General features: G+C 43.4%; 1 protein-coding gene across 1 annotated transcript in view; it reads left to right on the plus strand.

Annotated features, from left to right (window-relative positions):
* JAZF1 (JAZF zinc finger 1) overlaps nucleotides 1-20,009 on the plus strand; it is a 267,550-nt gene that overhangs the window by 229,110 nt on the left and 18,431 nt on the right. Inside the window, exon 4 of the mRNA XM_063452337.1 lies at nucleotides 10,682-10,851. Coding sequence (XP_063308407.1) covers nucleotides 10,682-10,851 — 170 coding nt within the window. The remainder of the gene's footprint in view (nucleotides 1-10,681; nucleotides 10,852-20,009) is intronic.

Below are 20,009 nucleotides of genomic sequence, written 5' to 3' on the forward strand. Positions count from 1 at the left end.
ATTTAGGAGTTAAATCCCTTTGTTTATGAACCCTAGTCACACCTCCCTGCATGTGACTTGCACAGCCTTCTATAAACACTTCCTGTAAAGAGAGCCCTATTTAGGCTTTTTTATTGCAAGTTCTGTTTAATTAAGATTTTCTTATCCCCTGCTATGTTAATAGCTTGCTAGACCCTGCAAGAGCCTCCTGTATGTGATTAAAGTTCAATTTAGAGATTGAGATACAATTATTTAAGGTAAATTACATCTGTTTGAAAGTGAAACCAGTTTTTTTTTCATGCAGGCTCTGTCAATCATAGGGAGGTGTGGCTAGGGCTGCATAAACAGAAACAAAGTGATTTAACTCCTAAATGACAGTGAATTGAGCAGTGAAATTGCAGGGGAATGATCTATACACTAAAACTGCTTTATTTAGCTAAAGTAATTTAGGTGACTATAGTGTTCCTTTAACTGTAACATGCACCAGCAAACTGAGCATTGAATGTTGACAAGGGCTTCCGTATGAAGTATTGCATAACAGAATATCCAAGGAATGACCAAATCAAAGGAGGACACAGCCAGTCCAGAGGTCAACCACTGTCCGATACTGGCTGGTGCTTTATTTAGAGAAATATTGTTATATATAGCATACTACCTTACTTCAGGTATCCCCTTCATTTCATGTCCACCCGTCCTATCTTTGTCCCTTTCATCCACCTCAATCAATCTCCCTGTGTGATTCAATTTTCCTCTTATGATGCCATGTCTCATGTAACCACAATCAGTAAATGTTGCACTTCACCACCTGTTACACTCACTGATCCCTCCAGGATTAACCTGTTTTCAGGGTGTCACAATGCTGTACACTGTGGGTGCCCAAATGGTAAATCCCCAGATGTTTTAAATTTACAGCATCCATGGTGCTTTGCCATTCTAAGAGTAGTTTAAAGGCATGCAAAGCATCATGGAATTTGTAGTTCTAAAACATCTTGGGTTATTATTATTATTTTATTATTTATATAGCGCCAACAAATTCCGTAGCGCTGTACAATGGGGTTCTACACAAGCAATAATACTCCCAGTAATGTGTCTTTAAACCACAATCAATGTGTTTAGAAATCTGTCTGTGCAAATAAAATACATTATTCTTGTACTAAATTACATTTTAGTTGCATAAATTATTAGTAAGTCACCTACAATTATACAGACAGAAGAGCGCAATAAATTGTATAAAAATTATTTTTACATAAAAAAAAATTATAGAAACTACCGACATCCCATCCATAATAAATCCACTGCTGTGGACGTGAAGATTATATTCTGAACTCTATACAAAAACGAATGTAATACTATCATCAGCACTCCTATGTATTGACTTGGAGGACTATTGACTAAGCGATGACACTTTTTTCTTCAAGTCACCTAAAATGGCTTAGAATAGCTGCCCCCCAGGTCACACCCCAACTTAAAATTAAAGTGTCCCTCATTCTCCATTTCTAGTTTTGGGAAATCTCACAGAGATAGTTTTTACACTCTGCTTGTATTTTCTGCAAACTTTTCTGTATAATGAATTCTTACATTGTTAAACATGCAAGCTTCACTAGCAAGCCTTCCATACTATGCATTGCTGTGAGCTGCCATTGTTCATTCAGACATACCATCAAATCCCTGTGAAGCCTGGCTAAGTGTTCAAGACATCCTCCTAGTTTTCTAAACGGTTGGATTGCTTCTTAATATGGGGACAGGGAGTTGGTAAGTAATCGTACTCAGAATTGTGTTTCTATCTCATAATTACATTCTCCAGTCACAAATGCCAAAACCACATTAATTAGGGGAGCACTTCATAGCAACATACAGTATAAGCTTGTAACAGATGTTCATTTTCCCCTGCCCCAACGTGTTTTTAATTCTTGGTGAGTGTTTGATGGAGAGGCGCACTGGAGATCGTTTAAACATTTGCCAGAGAGCCATTAACATCCCGTGACTTGGGGTGGAAAATGTCCTTCTTTGTTTTCCCTGAGCTATACCATGTTTTTTCCTGCTTATGCCACAACTTGGACAAGGGATAGATTACATTGGCACAGCTTTTATGGCCGCAGCCTTAGTGGGAGGAAGGAGAGGCCCCTTGTAATTTGCATCTACTGAGTTTATGCCTGTGAATAAAAAATCTAGCCACTTATAGCTAAACAACAGTTTAATTACAGGGATCTAGAATATTGTTTGTTTAAAGACTTCACATACTGCTTGTTAGCATAAAATATTTAATTTTTTTTAATTGCAGATTCTGCATGCTTTATAGAGATATGTATATAATGTAAACAAACAGATTTTTGGAAGAAAGCTCCTTAAAGTCTAATGTGTGACTGTGACATTGTACTCCTATACACAAGAGCCAATATATGTTATTTTAAAAGCTGTAGGAAACCATTTTATTCGACACATGATGTCTATATTGTAATTCGCTACAGAATCTGTTGGCGCTATATAATGGAGATGATAATAACTCTAGGCCATATCCACTAAATGCTTTTTTAGTCAGAGCATTAACGTCTCAACATTTCAAGGCAACAAAGAGGGACACTTGACTGCTGACCCATTCTCCTTATACCTTCCCGTTGCCCTCCCAATAAAACACCACACACTTTTCTTGTGGATAAGGGCAACGGCCACAGCTTTATTAAATAAAATTCAAAACCAATAACCATAACCTGTCAGCTGTTGGGCGGTTAACCCAACAGACAGTTCTCCACCTCTTTTATCCAAGAGCCTCAACAGCCGGCACTTGCCATCAGCCCTTGTGCGGTCTGTCGTCTCCCCAACTCGACTCTGTGTCTTTCTCCTTTACTCCCAGTTGCACTGTCCAGGGATCCCGCCAAGCTGTGACAAAACAAGAAACAACAGCCAGACACCAAAACAAACAAACCAACACATACATAACCAAGGGGAGGGTGGGTGGGAATTTTTTTTACCAGTTTCCTTCAGAGTCTCTGCTGACTGGTAAGTCTCCTCCCCACTCCTTTCCCCAAACCCCATAACTTTGCAACATTGTATACACTTTAGCCCAGCCCCCATTTCATACATGGGCAGCAGTCATGATCCCCCTTCCCAAGGTGTACAGGGGGAAACTTTAATTTTAGGGCTGTAACTGATGGGGTGGGGTTATCCTACAAACATTTTTGTGACTTAGCAATTTATGCAACTAAATTTACATTTACACAGACTGATTTCTAAACACATTTATTGTAGTTTAGACACATTACAGAACCTCCCTGGAAAGATAAGGAAAGGAGGACATGACTGATGACAGGGATAAGGGGGTGGAACTAAGGGGATACTTTGTTGCAACTTGGGGACATAATAAGAAGGGGTGAAAGGGGAGGCTACTCACTAGTCTCCTGATAGAAGCATAGTGAAGCTAGCTTTTTCACAGGGGCTGTAGATTTCCTAATAGAACAAAGAAAATATAATCAGAATATAGATAAAAAAAATTATCACTAAAGGAAAAGGGTTTAGGAATCTCCGTAGGTGACAGGCAAGAGACCGGGTATCGGGCCAGGATGTTGGCGGTGTCCAAAGAGGCAGTGGTGGCCTTGTTCCAGGTGTGCGTGGCTTCCCATGGTTTTGGTTCGCTTGAGGATGTGATGGCCAGTGTAGAGGGACGTCCGGGAGTGGCTAAGGTTCCTGCAGAAATGGATGTAGCTACCGATGGCGGTAGGAGGGCCAGGTGATCGCAGCCTCCTACGCGCTTATCACCTAGCACAGTGAGGAGATCCGGAGGAGGACGGCAGAGAGGATAGACGTGCGGCAGCGACATGAGGTCCCCAGGGCCTACTCGGGAGGCAAGGAGGAGCCGGAGGCCTACTGCTGGAGTCGGGGTGAGAGGACAAGATGGTGGTGTGGCGGGAAGGTCTCGGAACCCGCCGTCTTTTCCGGTCCGGACAGCGGTGCCGCACAACGTCGGAGACCTAGACCCGCTGGAAGGACGTCATGGCGCTAGACGTATGAGGACACCGGAAGGGATGCGCATGTCGGCAGGTCGGAGGAGGGAGTCTGGGACACTTACCGGGACGGACACCACACGCACAGGAGCAGCAGGAGATGGAGCTCAGGATCCGGATGAGAGGCTGGACGGCAATGCAGGTGCCGGGTCTTCCAGGTGGACAAAAAAGAGGTTCCGGGCGGAGTCTGGATCGGATGAGGAGGAACAGGATATTACAGGAGGTCAGGTGCCTGCAGTTCCCCAGCGGTTCAGTGAGTTAACTTGCACTAGCGCCCGGGGACCTGGAGGTCAGGATCAGCTAGATGATTGGTTGCGCTTGCTCAGGGCTGTAGTGGATAGGTTTCCCTTGGGTCTCACAGGTGAGGAACAGGAGTCTTCCAGGCAGAGGCATCCATGTGCCTCAGGATGTACAAGAAATAATTTTCAGAGGTGAGTACGTGGATCTTCTCTCGCTGGTTCCTCCGGACAAAGAATCTGTGGACAGACCTCGGCAGGGAGAGGTTCCAGATGTGGAGAAGGGTAAGCATATCGCCAGAACATTTGGGGATTGGCTCCAAGGGTTTAACATTTTTGCTAGCATCCTATTGCGGCAGTTTCCGTACAGAGCGTCGTCGCTGTTTGGGTATTTAAATTTAATCTGGGGCGCATATAAGCATATGACCAGCAGTTTCGCCACAAGATGGCGGCGTGCCCCGGCATGGATTTTAAGGAATCAGGACGGCAGCTTGTGGCTGTTAATCATGACCCCCAGTAGACCGCCCCCTTTCCCGAGCCAGCCGGAGGAGGCTCCGGCACGTCGTCAGGTAACAAAGGCGTGTGTTGGCTCTTTAATGAGAGCCAGTGCAGATGGTATAGCTCCTGCAGTTCCGGCACGAATGTGCCCATTGTGGAGGAGCGCTGCTTCAGAAAGGGTAAGCCGGCCGCTGCGAAGGACTCAACTCGCACAACGTTCTTAAAGGAGAGGATGCCGGTGGACATGGTAAGGGTGCGCCCGTGGCCTCGAATGGTATCCTAGGCATCACGATCCCCAGGTCTTGTTTGATGCGTTTACGTTAGAGTTCTGGATTCTGTTTGAGTCTTCATCGCCTCAGTTTGCTGACAACCTTTGCTCCATTAGGGGTAAGGAGGATGTCCTTCAGGGAAAATTGGACGTTGAGGTTTGGTGGGGTCGCGTGGCAGGTCCTTTTGAGTTTCCCCCATTTTCTAATGTAGGGGTTTCCCCTCTGGGTCTAGTTCCTAAGAAGGAGGCGGGATCGTTTAGTTTATTCCAGCACTTGTCCTATCCGACGGACGGTTCCGTTAACGACGACATCAGAAAAGAGGTGTGTCGTTCACTATGCGTCGTTTCACTGGGCTTTGGAGTTGGTTCGGCGGGCCGAGGCTGGGACGCTTCAATGTCGGCAAAATCCGACATTGAATCGGCTTTCCGTCTGTTCCCGATTCACCCCTCCTATTTTCACTTGTTGGGCTGTTTTTCTATTACCCATGGGCTGTCCTATTTCTTGTCATTACTTTGAGATGTTTTCCTGTTTTTTGGAATGGGTCACAGTTCAGTCAGCAGGGTTGTCAGCAGTTACCCATTATCTGGACGATTTTTTGTTCATCGGTTAGCTGGGTTCATCAGAGTGCGAGCGTTTGTTAGGATCGTTTCGGTCGATTACGGCAGATTTTTGTTCCAGTGGCAGAGAGCAAAACGGTGGGTCCGGTTACGGTCTTGTCCTTTTTAGGTATTGAAATTTACACTGTTGGGATGGTTTTTCGGTTGCCACCAGACAAATTGTCGGTTCTCTTGCTCCTGGTGGATTTAGTACGCGGTGTCAGGAAGCTTTAGTTGCAGCAAATGCAGGTGCTGTCGGGGCACTTGGCCTTTGCATGCTGTGACCTTCCCATGGGTCGGGCTTTTTGCAGGCGGCTGTCATTGTCGACGGTGGGTATTCGGGAACCCTTTCACTTTATTTGGGTCACACGTCGCCTGTGTGCGGACTTCCAGGTCTGGAGTTCCTTCTTGGAGTGCTACAATGGACACTCCTGCTGGCTGCGGGAGGCTACGTCGAACTCAGCGTTGGACCTGTTCACAGATGCATCTGGCTCGGTGGGGTTTGGAGCATATTTTCAGAGCCAATGAAAACTATAGGGGGACTATAGGTTCCAAACTACCACTATGACCAGTGTCCACCAGCCTTTGCTGATAAGAATTCCAGTTAAATAAAGTTTACTCACCTAATTTCTAGCTCTGAAACTCCTAGCTGCAGCCGCACGCTCATCCCCTGAAGACGTCAACATGCCTGGTGACGTCTTCCCCGATCTCCTCTAATCCATTGCTTCTCATAGAGTAGCATTGGTGGATGATATGAATTGCAGGACTGAGGATGACTCTGCTCTTGAGGCAGAAGCCCTACTAGTGGCTGTCACCTAACCTTACTCCATCAGCAGGATATTTCCATGTTTTTTTTTCCACGTGCGTATCCACAACGAGCACTGCAATTATGGCATTTTGACTGACTATTCTGAGAAATACAGAGAATTGACCAACTTGCTAATATATGTTTCAGTAATTTGTATGAAAAGAAGCCAAATTAAAAATGTAATGTCACTTTAAAAGTGCGGGTTACAAAATTTAGACCCTTTTTTATCTACTCAAAATTTTAACCTACAGGATAGAAAAGGATGCTCCTAGCGCTCACCAAAGGACCATCAGCATATTTTTAACCTAGAGGATAAAACATATATATATATATATATATATATATATATATATATATATATATATATATATATATATATTGTGTGTGAATTGCAAGCAATGGCTGGAATTAAAAGCAATTACGTTTTCATGGCCTAAATGTGTTGGATTTAAAGGGTTAAATGGTGTGTGTTTTTATGTGTCCTTTTCCAATGTAATTTGAACCCGTGTAACTTTTATTTATTTTATTTTGGGATCTATGCTTTTTACTTGCACTCCAGCGAGCTCAGAAAGCATCACTCGGTTTATGAGGACCCTGGATTGCTTTGATTACAGCACAGTAGTAAAATGCTAGTCTACCCATTCCCCCACCCCCCAGCTCCCTCCTTCCGACAGTTTGATTAATTTGCTTAAAACGCAAATTGAAATGAAAAGAGAAATTAGCTCCAGGTGCCTGGGCACCTTGTGCTTTGCCTTGGAACAAACGCGGCCAGCCATACAATGCCATTCATTCCCACACCTGAGGGACTGAACCGAGCAGCTATAATTGCTGTAACTCTTATTAATGTTCTGCCATAATTCCTATTAATTCCAAAGGGCTAGTAAATGCATTAGGACTTGTCAACATATTATTTTACAGGGTTTATGATCTGTAGAATTATACTCTTTTTAGATTGGGCAGCACAGAGTAAAGGCCTTAAGTAATCAGCTTTGGCCCTTGTTAAAGAGAAGACTTCTTTCAGTCTGGTTGGCTGCTTTTTTCAAGGTGTGAAGCTGAAAGTTTGATCAATACCTGGTAGTGTCTTCAGCATAAGGCACCGGGAAAAACGTCCTGTATGTGAGACACACATATCTTGCATTTTGCAAGCAACATGAATGGAAAAAGTGTAATTCAAGGTTATTAAAAGAGTTATTTCTGGCAGGATGTATTTTATATAAGCTTCTCTGTTAAATGCACATTGCAATCAAAATGCGAGTTACGCAACTTCTGTAAGGCATTTTTTTTCTCTGTTATTGACATTGTCATTAGAAATGTGTATAATCTTTCCAATAATTAAACACATAATAGCATTTTTTATTTATTTTTGTATTTTATATTTTATGGAGATCCCGTCAAAGGGGAATCCTCCGTTTCTTGGCTTCACACATCTCCAGTTTGTGTTCTAACCAACCTTATTACAGAAAGAATGGAATTCCTTCAGAGTACGGTAGTTATGGTACCACCAAGGGGGATTAAGCAGATCCCTTCTCCTTGGCCAGGTGACAGCTGACGTGGTCTGGTACAGAGTGCTTTTGTTACAGTCCAGGGTGTGTTTTTACAACCTGGTGGTCAGCTGCGGCGTTAGACTGGTAATTAGCGTTTCCTTTTTTCTGCAGAGAGATGGACACTAACCACCAGTGTGTTTTTTGGCACTAAACTTTTAAGGGCTTAGAGTACTTATATTGGAGGAATTTGGAGACACGCTGGGGATCTGTCTCCTACGCTATCACTGTGTGTGCCAAAATAATTTCCATTTTAATTTATTAAGCTTTGTGTTTAATATTTTTCTGAGCAACTTTTTATGCTTTGTGCAACATTGGCCTCTTCAACCTTCCCCCGCTGCACAGTCAGCAGAAAAAAAGGACGTTCTGCAGTGGTAGAGGGGAGGGTGGAAAAGAACTTGAGCACCAGGTATGAAAAGGTTATCTTGTAAGGTGCGCAAAACCAAAGTTCCTATGGCAAAGCAAGGTGAGAGTTTTTCTACCATTTTTTTTATGTTTAACTGATAATATCCACCATTATTTAAAACAAATGGCCACCATAGAGGTTTCTGTTCTTTTGTAAGATCTCTTTTCTATGCCAGCGGAAGGAACAGGTGCCACAAGCTATTGTTCTAGTTATCTGTTGTGGTGGGCAATACGTTCATACAGTACTAAAGTCTGGTCTGCTCTACAGACCTATGTAGTCTTTTTTGCTAATGTCCGCATATCAGATTTCTTACCCCGATTTCTACATTAAGATTTCTCTTTTAATTTTCTGATAGTCTTAAAAGCATTGTTTCCATTAATGCAACGCTGCACTTCTAACCTCGCCCCCTCCCCTCCTCCTCCCTTTTCGTCTTTTACCCCCATTTTTCTTCTATCTTTCTAGCTTTTATTCCGTGGGTTTTTTGTTTTATTTTTTATTTCTGGAGGTTAGCGAATATTCTGTGTCAAAAACACACTTATCAACTTTTTCCCATTGATATATACGTTTGGTTTCTGCTGATGTATACAATTGTCTTTATTATTCTTGATTGCCTCTTTAAAATTAGGGATTTTAATAAAATTTAAGAAAATATTGTTTCTCTGTTTAGAGAAACCAGAGGACACCTACAGGGCCGGTGCAAGGATGTTTGGGTGTATATAGGCGAAGATGCATTTTTTCGCCCACCCCTCCCCTTCCCTTTTGTGTTTCTTATCCCCTCTTTAAATGTCTTACCACCTTTAGTGTATCTTATCTCCTATTTTTCCCAATTGTGTGTCTTACAACTCCCTCGTATATCTCTTCTAACCCCCCCTTGTGTGTCTCTTATCCCCCCTCTCTGTATCACTCTTGCATCCTCCCACTTTTTGTGTGTCTTACCCTTCCAGCCCCTTTGTGTGACTCCTTCTCTCCCCGCCCTGTTGTGTCTTTTGCTCTTCCCAGATACTTTGTGTGTGTCTCTTTCACCCCTTCCCATCTGTCTCCCCCCTGCCCATCTGTGTGTCTCTTTTTCCCCTTCTCAAGCCCCCCACTGTTTCTTTTACATCCAGATCCCCGTCCCTTAGTGGTCCCCTCCCTTCCCTGTCCCTTAGTGTTCCTCTCCTCTCCCCCCTCCTTTCCCTGTCCCTTAGTGTTTCTCTCCCCTCCCTGTCCCTTGGTGCGGTCCCCTCCCCTTCCTGGTGTGCCTCCTATCTCTCTTGTAGCGTGGGTGAGCCAAACGGAGCACGGTACAGGAGATTCAGTTTTCTGTGCTCTCAGTGAGCATCTCCTGTCAGTCCGGCCGTGTACAGGAAACAGAAGCTCCTGTACCGCGCTTCGCTCTGCCATGCTACACTCAGTGGTGTATACACACTGACAGTCACACACACTCAATGACAAAACACACAGACATCACTAACAAACACAGACTCACTGATTTGACACCCACACATTCCCCAACAGACACACACTGGCAGATACGCACTGACAGTCACACACACACACACACTCAATGACAAACACACAGATGTCACTGATCTGACACACACTCATTCATTGACAGACACACACACACTGACATACACTCATTGGCAGATACACTGATAGTCACACACACACTCGATGACAAACATACTCTCACTGATTTGACACACTCACAAGCACACACTGACAGACACACTCATACACTCACATGCACACACATGCACATACGTACACTCACTAATTATTAATATTTTTATAATTAAACATTTTTCCACCTACCTGGAGAGCTGGCGTGGTTCTGTCCCTGGGGTCCAGTGGGGCTGCTTGGAGGCGTGAGGCTGTGGTAGAATCATGTGATCTTGATGCTCTGCTCCCTCGCGCCTCATGGGCTGTCTACTGATGCTGGAACCCGGAATATGACGTCATATTCCGGCTCCCACGGCATCAGCAAATGGCGTGCGAGGGAGCAGAGCAGAGAGATCACAGCTCCCTTGACGCCTCTGATTCTACCACAGCTGCACGCCGCACCACAGGAGCCAGCAGGTGGCCTGGTAGGAGGGAGCACTTCCCTCCTGCCAGTCACTAGAATCTTGCGCCCCCAGAGCCAGTGAGGCTGCCTGTGCCGCTTAAGGACGCGCCGGCCCTGGACACCTAGTATACAGACTCGGTATAAGCTCAGTGGTTTAGGGATTAATTTACGTTATCCCATCAATATGTTCATTAATTACTTTTGCTCTTGCCACACAGTGGAGCAAATGTGAGTTACAAATCTGTGTTCGGCTTCGGACATATGGTTGGAAAGTGACTTTTGACCTGCTTTCCTCTTCTACAGGAAGTGAATATGATGAGGAAGAAGTAGACTATGAAGAGTCTGACAGTGATGAGTCGTGGACTACAGAGAGTGCCATTAGCTCTGAGGCTATCCTTAGCTCCATGTGCATGAATGGTGGGGACGAAAAGCCATTTGCCTGCCCCGTTCCTGGATGTAAAAAGAGATATAAGGTAAGAGATCAACAGAGATCATGTCCTATGAGAACACACACCATTTCATATAAATCATGATGATGGTTCAATATAGTCCCATGCTAAAACCTGAGATTGGCTTAACCTTAACTATTAAATGAAACAATAAAAAAATCGCTCATAACTTAGGTTATTTGTTTATTTATTTACCGTATTTTCATCAATGCACTGATTTAATATAAGGGATACATAAACATGGATCCCATAACAAGATAGCTCTCATTTAAAGCTTACACAAATTGGGTGCATTTACTATACCAGAAACTGAAAAACAATTGTTTGCTAAAAATTTTAAAGTTTCATTTTCCGTTTTTGTGGTTGGAAATTTGCAATTCATTTTTAAGTTGTCCACAATTAACTAGAGTCCCTTCATTGCCACATTGGAGAGCAGCACAACAGTTAATATGTCTGTCTAAAAGGACTCAACAGATGGTCAGTCTACAAGGCCTACAAAGTCATTTTCGACCTGGGCAGCTTATGGGTCCATACCTCCCTCAAACTCCTAATAGTGAGGGGCACGGAAAAAAAATAATCTACAAATAAAATAAAAACAATACTTTACTTTTGACGATCACAGATATTTAAATTGAATTGAGCAGCATCCTGGTTATTTACATTGCCTTGTAAATTGAGATGTTAGAGAATAAACCCCCAGACCATTCAGTACAGATTGCCACATGCACGTATTTCATCCTTGGGGTTACCATGGGGAATATTCAAAGATTTAGGTTTGATTGCATTGATACTTTACTTGGAAATATTTTTTGTAGTCCATTGGTAGAATTATCAGTGGCATATTTAAGCTTGTCATACCATAACTAGAATATTATCGGAAAATGAGAAAACTCTTAATAAAACACAATAACATTTGTGGATCCCTTTTATCTAAATGTGATTTTTTTTTTTTTGTGCTTAAAATGGCAAGCCAATTTATTTAACCAGTTGCTTAATCCCATCACCCAAAGGGAGAGAGTTGTAGTCCATTGTGTGTGTGTGTGTGTGTGTGTGTGTGTGTGTATATATATATATATATATATATATATATATATATATTCTGTTGCTTTTTAATTTTTTTAAAAAATTTTTTTACTTCTATTCTTTTGATTTTTGCTGCTGCAATTTGTGTTTGTGAGTGGGTTTTTTTATTTTTATATATTTTTTTTTTTTTTTTGGCTGGAGGTAAAGGTCTATCTAATATTAAGTGCAGAAAAGAAAGACTGTAAACAAAAAAAAAAAAGCACATTACAACCGTAATTAAACCGGTCTCCCTGCCCCTCCGCCTCGCAGATTTGTGCCTGTGGCTGGCCCTGTAGTGTGTATGAGCCCCTTTCAGGCTGGGCTTCTTGACTCTCTCACTAACACTTGTGTCTCTCACGATGTTTATTCCTGTCCACAGAAAGCCTTTAATAGTGTGAACATATTTATAGCACAGCCAGATACAATAAATGAGTGTTAGCCTGGTATCGCGTGGCACACCCAGGCCTGATACTGTACGCAGACCTAGTTTTTAATTATGGCACAATTAGAAAACTCTTTATTCAACTTGTGAAAGCTAGATACCTGTTCTCAGCAGGAGGGGGACGGACGTTTATAATTTTTTTGGCAAGTTATAGAAAGTGTAGCATGTTTAAAAAATTTGTTTTAATATATAATTATTTATTTAAACTAAAGGAGCTTTTTATTGTCTGAAAGCTCACTGACAAACTAAAGAAACACGAACACCAGAGACCTTTTTTACATAGTTTAATTCTCCACAAGAAAATGGTTTTATTTACAAAGTGCTGTCAGTGGGAGGGTGTATTGTAAAACCTGCAATATCTTAACTCCGGAAGCAAACAAGCCGTTGTGATTGCAAGAAGGGTCCATTTTCCCAGGGGGCATCTCTGCAGCAGAGAGCGTTTCTTTAGAAGGGGAAGAGCTATAAGTAGGGGCCTTTAATTTGCTACATCCTGTCTGTTCTCTGTTTGACTGCTAGCCTGCCTTTTATTGCCCAAATATGTGTACTGATCCTGCCTGCTTTTCCCATCACACCACCTTCATCTCACATGCACCAAGGAGTGTCTCAAGGATATCTCTCACACCATTAAGTCAGAAGGGGATGAAATTAATGAACCGTGAAATGCTGACAAACATGGTACAAGATGCAAATAAAAAGCAATGATTCAGAGACTAGAATAAATATTGTCCCTTTTCCAAGGCAGTATCTTGTCAAATGCATGATAGTATAATCCAGTTGTTGGTTATCTTGTTCTTTTTTTTTTTTTGGTTTTGTTCTTTTAAGGACAGCATATATTAATCCCAATTCTCTTTTGGAATAATATGCCATAACACAGAATCCTTTTGCTCTTGATATATTTAATTAAGGAAGAAGTGCTGAAGTGACATATTGAATGCTGTTGTGCCAGGAAAACAATTAATTCTAATAGAATGCAAAATATTTGGGGGAGCATTTAGAGCAATGTGAAATGATAATGGTGATCGCCATCTTTCCTTGGTGTTCATTCACAGGTTTATTCAATAACGTGTGAATAGTGGGGAATTCAAAATGAAATTACTAATAAAATAAGAAAAAGGCTAACTAAAAGCATTGCTGTCCTGCTCTAGTTCAGCTGTTTTGGCCAAAATGTTTGAATTTGAGCTCTCTAAAGAGCGAGATTGATATTGATCTGAATCACCAACATTTTGTAACTGAATTGCAACCTCATTTGCAATTCTCATATTTACTAAGCGAAATTTCAGGTGAAATTCGATTATTTCAACTGAATGTGCACATCTCATTCAGTACCAGCTAGTGTTATGATACTCACCTGTGAGTCTCAATTAAAATATTGGATTTGCATATTTACGGAACACTGAAATTCAACTAAATTTACTCTGAACAAATAAGCTAGTTGGCAATTTTGCTAAATAAATTCATCTGTTTTTTGCAGACCAACCTACAGAAATCAGCTTGCAGCGCAAACAGCAAGCGTAGAAAGAATTCAAATATTATTAAAAAAAATTAATAGTGTTCATTTAATAATTGATTATTTATTTTAAAAAGTTATACAATAATATTTTATAACCAAAAATGCAATGTTGTTTTATTATGCTGTATTTATATGGATTTAACTATTTATTGGATTTAGTTATCAAAATGGAACTAGGGGCGTGGCTAGCCGAGCTACTGAGCGGTCACATCTATACTGAGCTCCTGCTCTACAGGCAAATATAATAGACTTTTTACCACAAAAGCACAAAACTTTGCAGACTACTGGCACTCTGGATACTCCCCAAAGAAAGATGGGACGAAAACATAAGAAATCAGCCAAATCAGAGGGTACAAACCACGCGGATATCCGACAAGCCTTCACCAAGCAGCCGTCACAGGCCCGACCTAACATGGCGCCTGAGGGGCCACGTGGCTACAGTGACTCTGAATTATCACAGGAGGACGAGAGAGCCCAAGCACTATATGCCCGCGGCAGTATACCAGAGCTCCGACTCAGATTCGGACACATCTCCCTCCACTAAAGGGGATATAAAAAAAATCCTGTGGGATCTAGGGGAGGTCTGGAAAGCGGACTTAGCAGGAGTACAGGAGGAAATTGGAGGCCTGAACCGTTGTATAAGAGCTGTCGAAGCCAGGGAAGAAGAGAGGGGAAAGACACTAGAAGATACCAGCTCTCGCATGGACTCCTTCACACAACAAGTAATGCACCTCTCTCGCACAGTCACTACCCTAGAGGCGAGGCATCGACGGAGAAACATCAGAATCCGTGGGGCCCCAGAGACGGTGGGCCAAGAAGCCTTGCTCAGCTTTGCCCAAGAAGTACTACAAACGCTTGGGGTCAAGACTAACGGTGAAATACCACCCATTGTGTCGGCTTTTAGGTTCCAGAAAGCTCCTGCAGGACCTGTAGACGCACCACGCGACATCATAGCCGTAACTCGAGACATAACTGTCCCACCATTAGGTTGCGCTCCTCAACAACAACCAAGCCTGCTAATTGCCAACAGCAAGATCACAGTGTACGATGACTTACCCTTCTCGGTACTCCTTTACCGGTGCAAGTTCACGCCCATCACCCGGATCAGACCAGGGAATCAGGTACCGATGGGGGATGTCGGGAACCCTGGTGGTGCAGCATGGAGAAACAGTGCAGGTCCTGTCGGCCTCTGACGACCACACGGAATTAATGAAGAGCCTCCATCCGCTCACACCACCTCCACCCGGGCAACAGGCGGCAGAGAACCCCAGCCTGAAACAGAAACGCAGGCCCCGACCAGCAGAGGAAACACGACACCCGGTGCGGCAGGACCCCACATAGGTCCCTACAGCCTGGAGGCTCCCCAGCAGCGATGGAGAGGCAAGAGGACCATGCAGACACCCAGGGCAGATTGAGCAGCCGCAATCAATGGACTTACCATCACTTTGCACTTAGCTGGAGTCTCCTGCCGCAATACTGTATGACTGACATATAATTTACGGTGCCGACCACAGCTCACCATCAGCGATATACACTCACACAGTATTAACCTTAAACAACCTCCCCAGGAGGCTACAGAAGCATAAACACGAGAGGCGCAAACCTAAGTTAGGCATATAACCTTCTGGGATATAGACAACCCACAAACTCAGTCCACTAGAGGAGTTAAATCGACTCACTATTGCCAACTATATGTTACCCAGAACACAGTTGCTTAAATGCTACCTGTGTTGATGCTTTTCTTATGAAGGGCCCCAGGTGAGACAACAAGCCGCAACTAGGGGTTAACAAGACACAATAAGGTAGCTGAAATAAACACAAGTGGCACCCACCCTCGCACACAGTGTGCTATCCATGGGCACCTATCCCCCATGTTTTCCTTTAATTAAATAATGTACCTTCATTCTTGCTGCACGGCATAGGGGCATATTGTTTTAGTTCCTTATCCGGCTTATCATCAACACCAGTGTAAAAGTTAACCAGCAGCCACACATACCAAGGCCAAACGACATATCAGAACAATAGATGCTGGGTCCACCTGAGAAGAATTCTAATGTTATTACTCTATTATAATTTACTATGTATCACTGTGTTTTATTGTGATTATATGATATTATTATCCTAATCTGACAACCTAATGGACTAATCCACACAGTCACTTATTAATACTTAGCCCTGCCCACCTTTGGACTGGACTTGAGTTATCTTGCTAACCTATTGTATAAAATTGTGCAGTTTAGACCTGTGTTTGGAATTGCCGGCTGTTGCTTTTGTGGCACAGCGGGCCTGTTGTGACTCTTTGAACGCACACCAAAAAAAATGGAACTAATGGCAAATGTTAGCTTTTTTCAAAATTATTTAAAAATGTTTTTTAGTAACATGAATCAGAATTGAACACACCTTGCTTGTAAACTTAAATTGAATTGTGTAAAATCAGTTGAACCACATTTGCAGACGGATAGTGACCAGTTCTGTTGAATTATTACAGATTATGTTTCATAAAACAGACTAGGGGCATTCAGACATTAATAAATTCCTTTGTACTCACAACAATTCACACGTTCGTGAATAGTGAAGACCTGTGAGTGTTGGGTATGGTTTTTTTGTTTTTTTTTTGCTGTTGTAGGCGCCCACAAAAACGGGGTCTGCGCCATTCTCCTAATGGGTAGGCACAAGTGAGCGCTGATTGGTCGCTGTGAGGCGCAACCGACCAATCAGAGAAGGAGCGCCCATTCAAATGGGGTTTTGCGCCCTTTCTCCTGATTGGGTAGCGAAACCCCTCTCCTCCCTGAACGCTGATTGGCGCCATTTGGTTCCGTGCCCTTTTCCCTTTCTCTCCTTAACCCCAAATTGCGCCCTTTCTGCGGATTGAATTCACTGGACTAAACAAATCAACACTGTGGAGCTAATTGCGGGGATGTACAGAGCCTCGAGTCTCAGACGTTAAACAAGGATTTCACTGGCTTTGTACATCCGATAACCCCGCTATTTGCAGGGATCCTAGTTGGGACCCGGGGCTATCCAGGGAGATATGTGGGACCCCTTTCCTTCCCGGGGCGCCCCCCAAGTTTACCCCATGTATGTAATGTGTCCCATTGTCTGTAAATGTTGTGCTATTGGTATCTCCCAGAGTGGGAGATGGTTATCTGTAAACCATCTCCCTCCAGCCTGGAATTGTGTTGAACTGATTGGAGACCCCTTACAGTGGTCGGTGCATAAAAGCTATGTGTACCAATAAAGATTGTGTCAGTGTTTGTACCTCCAGAACTCGGTCTTGTCCAGTTACTGGGGGGAAGAAAGTGTTAATCCCTGTGCCGGCTTGTTGCAGCTGGTGGAGGATGGTGCGGGGAAAGTCCTTGTAAGGACTGAGGATCTCCCAGGACCAGCCCCTGAGAGCGCAGAGAGCTAGTTCCCCTGTTCCAGCTAGGAAGCAGTCCCTTTAATGGAGGTAAACGGTCGGGTTACAGGGAGCTCCGTTACAAAGGCCCTTTGTGATTTTTATTTTGCCTTATCCACTACATACTCATAGGGCATGGCAGTGATTTGTGTTATTCTTGTGGGCAACAGGTTCACTAAAAGTACCTGAAGTTTTCCACCGTTAAGCCCTGCCTATCAGCCAAACGTTTCTGTTTACCGTCTTATTGGTGCATGTGTCTTAGCCGTCTGTTATACTGCATGCTACAGCACATGTACTCTGTTACAAAAATTGTGTATCTTCAAGACAAAGATGTACGTTTATATTTTGCCTCATGCTCGTTTACTTTTGACTTATGTTTATTGTGATATGCTAACTCACCTGCAAAAAAAAATAATAATAAGCCGTTACTCCATGAACCTAGTATAACTAGCCACTCACATTCTCCTGCTCCTCTAGAGATAACTAGTTTTTGTCCACTAAAGGGTGTAACCCCCATATACTTAGGTCTAATCTTGATTTTAGCCATCTGTTAAACAGCTGTGATGTAGACTCTCTGGTTCAGTACTACAATATGAATGTGAAAACTGCCCTAGACTCTATTGTTCCAGTATGCACTCGACCCAATACCTCCCATCATAGGGCTCTATAGCTTAAAAGTACCATCAGAGAGATGAAAAAGAAAGGGTGCTCTTTTGAACAGAGACGGAAGAAATCCCAGACATTGGAGCATAAGCTTAAACTGGCAGAACTTGCATATGTTTTCCAAAAAGTAATCACACAGAAAAAAAAATCAGATTTCCTCTCAAGAAATCACAACAGCATAAAACAGACCAGACCAGCTTTTTCGCACAGTTGAAAAACTATGCAATCCAGCTTGCCTAAATCTCAACCTTAACCCAGTCAAATTATGAGGAGTTTCCTGCCTTCTTTACCAACAGAGTGACAATTATCCGTTCTAACATACCATCATCAAAGAACACTGTGACAGGACCTATTAGGCTCAAAAACTATTTCCCATCTCACTGGACAAGTTTTGATTATGTCGAGGAAAGCAACATTGTACAAACAAAATAAAATACTGCATGCCAGAACTTGCAATCTGGATCCTGGAGCAAGATGCCTTTTAATTGGTTGCATGGACCTTATTGCACCTAGTGGGAAGGATGAAAACACACAGCCTTACACATACAACAGTACACACAGCCTATCCAACACACAATACACACATAGACTAACACATGCAAATATGTGTTAGTCGGCGGCAAATTTTCAGTTTAATTTTAGTCATAGTCTTTTGACTAAAAAGCCGTTTTATGAAGCGCCAGGCGGGAACGGTCGCATCACCTCTGAGCTCCGGACAAACGGCAGCAAAAAGGTCCTAAACAAAGCCCGGCGGCAATTGCAGAGGCATTCTACGTCCCCCCGGGGAAACCCCAATAAACGAGCAACAGGTGGATGCCTTTTTTGTATCCACAAACGGGCAGAAAGACCCGACGAAAAAACGGGGCCTACACAGCCTACCAAGCCACGAGGCTAGCGCACAAACTTACAGCCCTGAGGGTGCACCAGGACGCCTACCTGCAGACTGAGACAGCTGCGCCTGACTACAGCATGGGTATAAAATCCCAGAGACCCACACAGAACACAAGCAGGACCACACAGGACATAGGCGACCTGCTGCAAAGACCAATGGCGCCCAAGATGGCGGCCTCACCAGATCGCACAACTCTCTCCCAAGATGAAGGAGAGCAATCTGGAGCTGAACAAGAACAATCAGCCGCTCATCCAATAAGGGATCCACAAACTAACAGAATTAACCTCAGCTGACCTGTTAAAAGAAATGAGACAAATGCACACAGCAGATATGGACTTGCTAAGGACTGAAATGCAAGCAGTAATTGCACACACTCAAGCCACTGAAGAGGATATCCTCGACCTGAAACAAGAGGTAAAGGGGCTAAAAGAACAAGTAATATTCATGCAGACATCCCAGTCCAGCCTCACTAAGGGGGATACCGGATAGCGTTGACTCCACAGAATTACCCCACTACCTCAGACGCCTCACAGCTACGCTCCTACCACACGCCCGAGCCAAACAATTCACACTAGACGGCTTCTTTAGGATCCGAAAAGCAAGACAAGCCCCAGCCTCAGCTCCACAAGACGTCATCATCCGATGCCACTCGGTGTCAGACAAAATCAAGATCCTTACAGCAGTCAGGGGAAAAACACCATTTGCTTTTGAGTCATCCCACATTACCTTCTACCAGGACTTAACAAGAAACACGCTGTTGTGGCGCAGGTCCCTGGCACAAGTGACGAATAGTCTTCGCGAAGCTAAAATTGAGTATAAATGGACTCTACCAAGGACTCTGACCGTAATCAAAAGCGGTACCACACACAATCTCTCATCACTACAGGAGGCCGAACAGTTGCTGCACGCACTGGGCATTCATGTCGGACCCGCAGAACAAGAAACTCCCACGACATCGCACACGTGGGATCCTGACAGAACGACTCCATTCATCCCCAGGAACAGGGAACACCGAAGAGAACTGTCCTAAACTGTAAAAATTATAGCCAGCAAACATACCATGCATTGAATGGTTACTGCGTTACCTTCTGTTTTACTTATGATTTTACTTGTTTTACCACTTATTTTCTCATTGTATTGCCATAACATACGCATCGACAAGACTAATTCACGCCACACCATGACTGCTGCTGACCCGACATCGGACGCGACTTAC

Source organism: Pelobates fuscus, chromosome 4 (genome assembly GCF_036172605.1).
Source record: "Pelobates fuscus isolate aPelFus1 chromosome 4, aPelFus1.pri, whole genome shotgun sequence".
Lineage (NCBI taxonomy): Eukaryota > Metazoa > Chordata > Amphibia > Anura > Pelobatidae > Pelobates > Pelobates fuscus.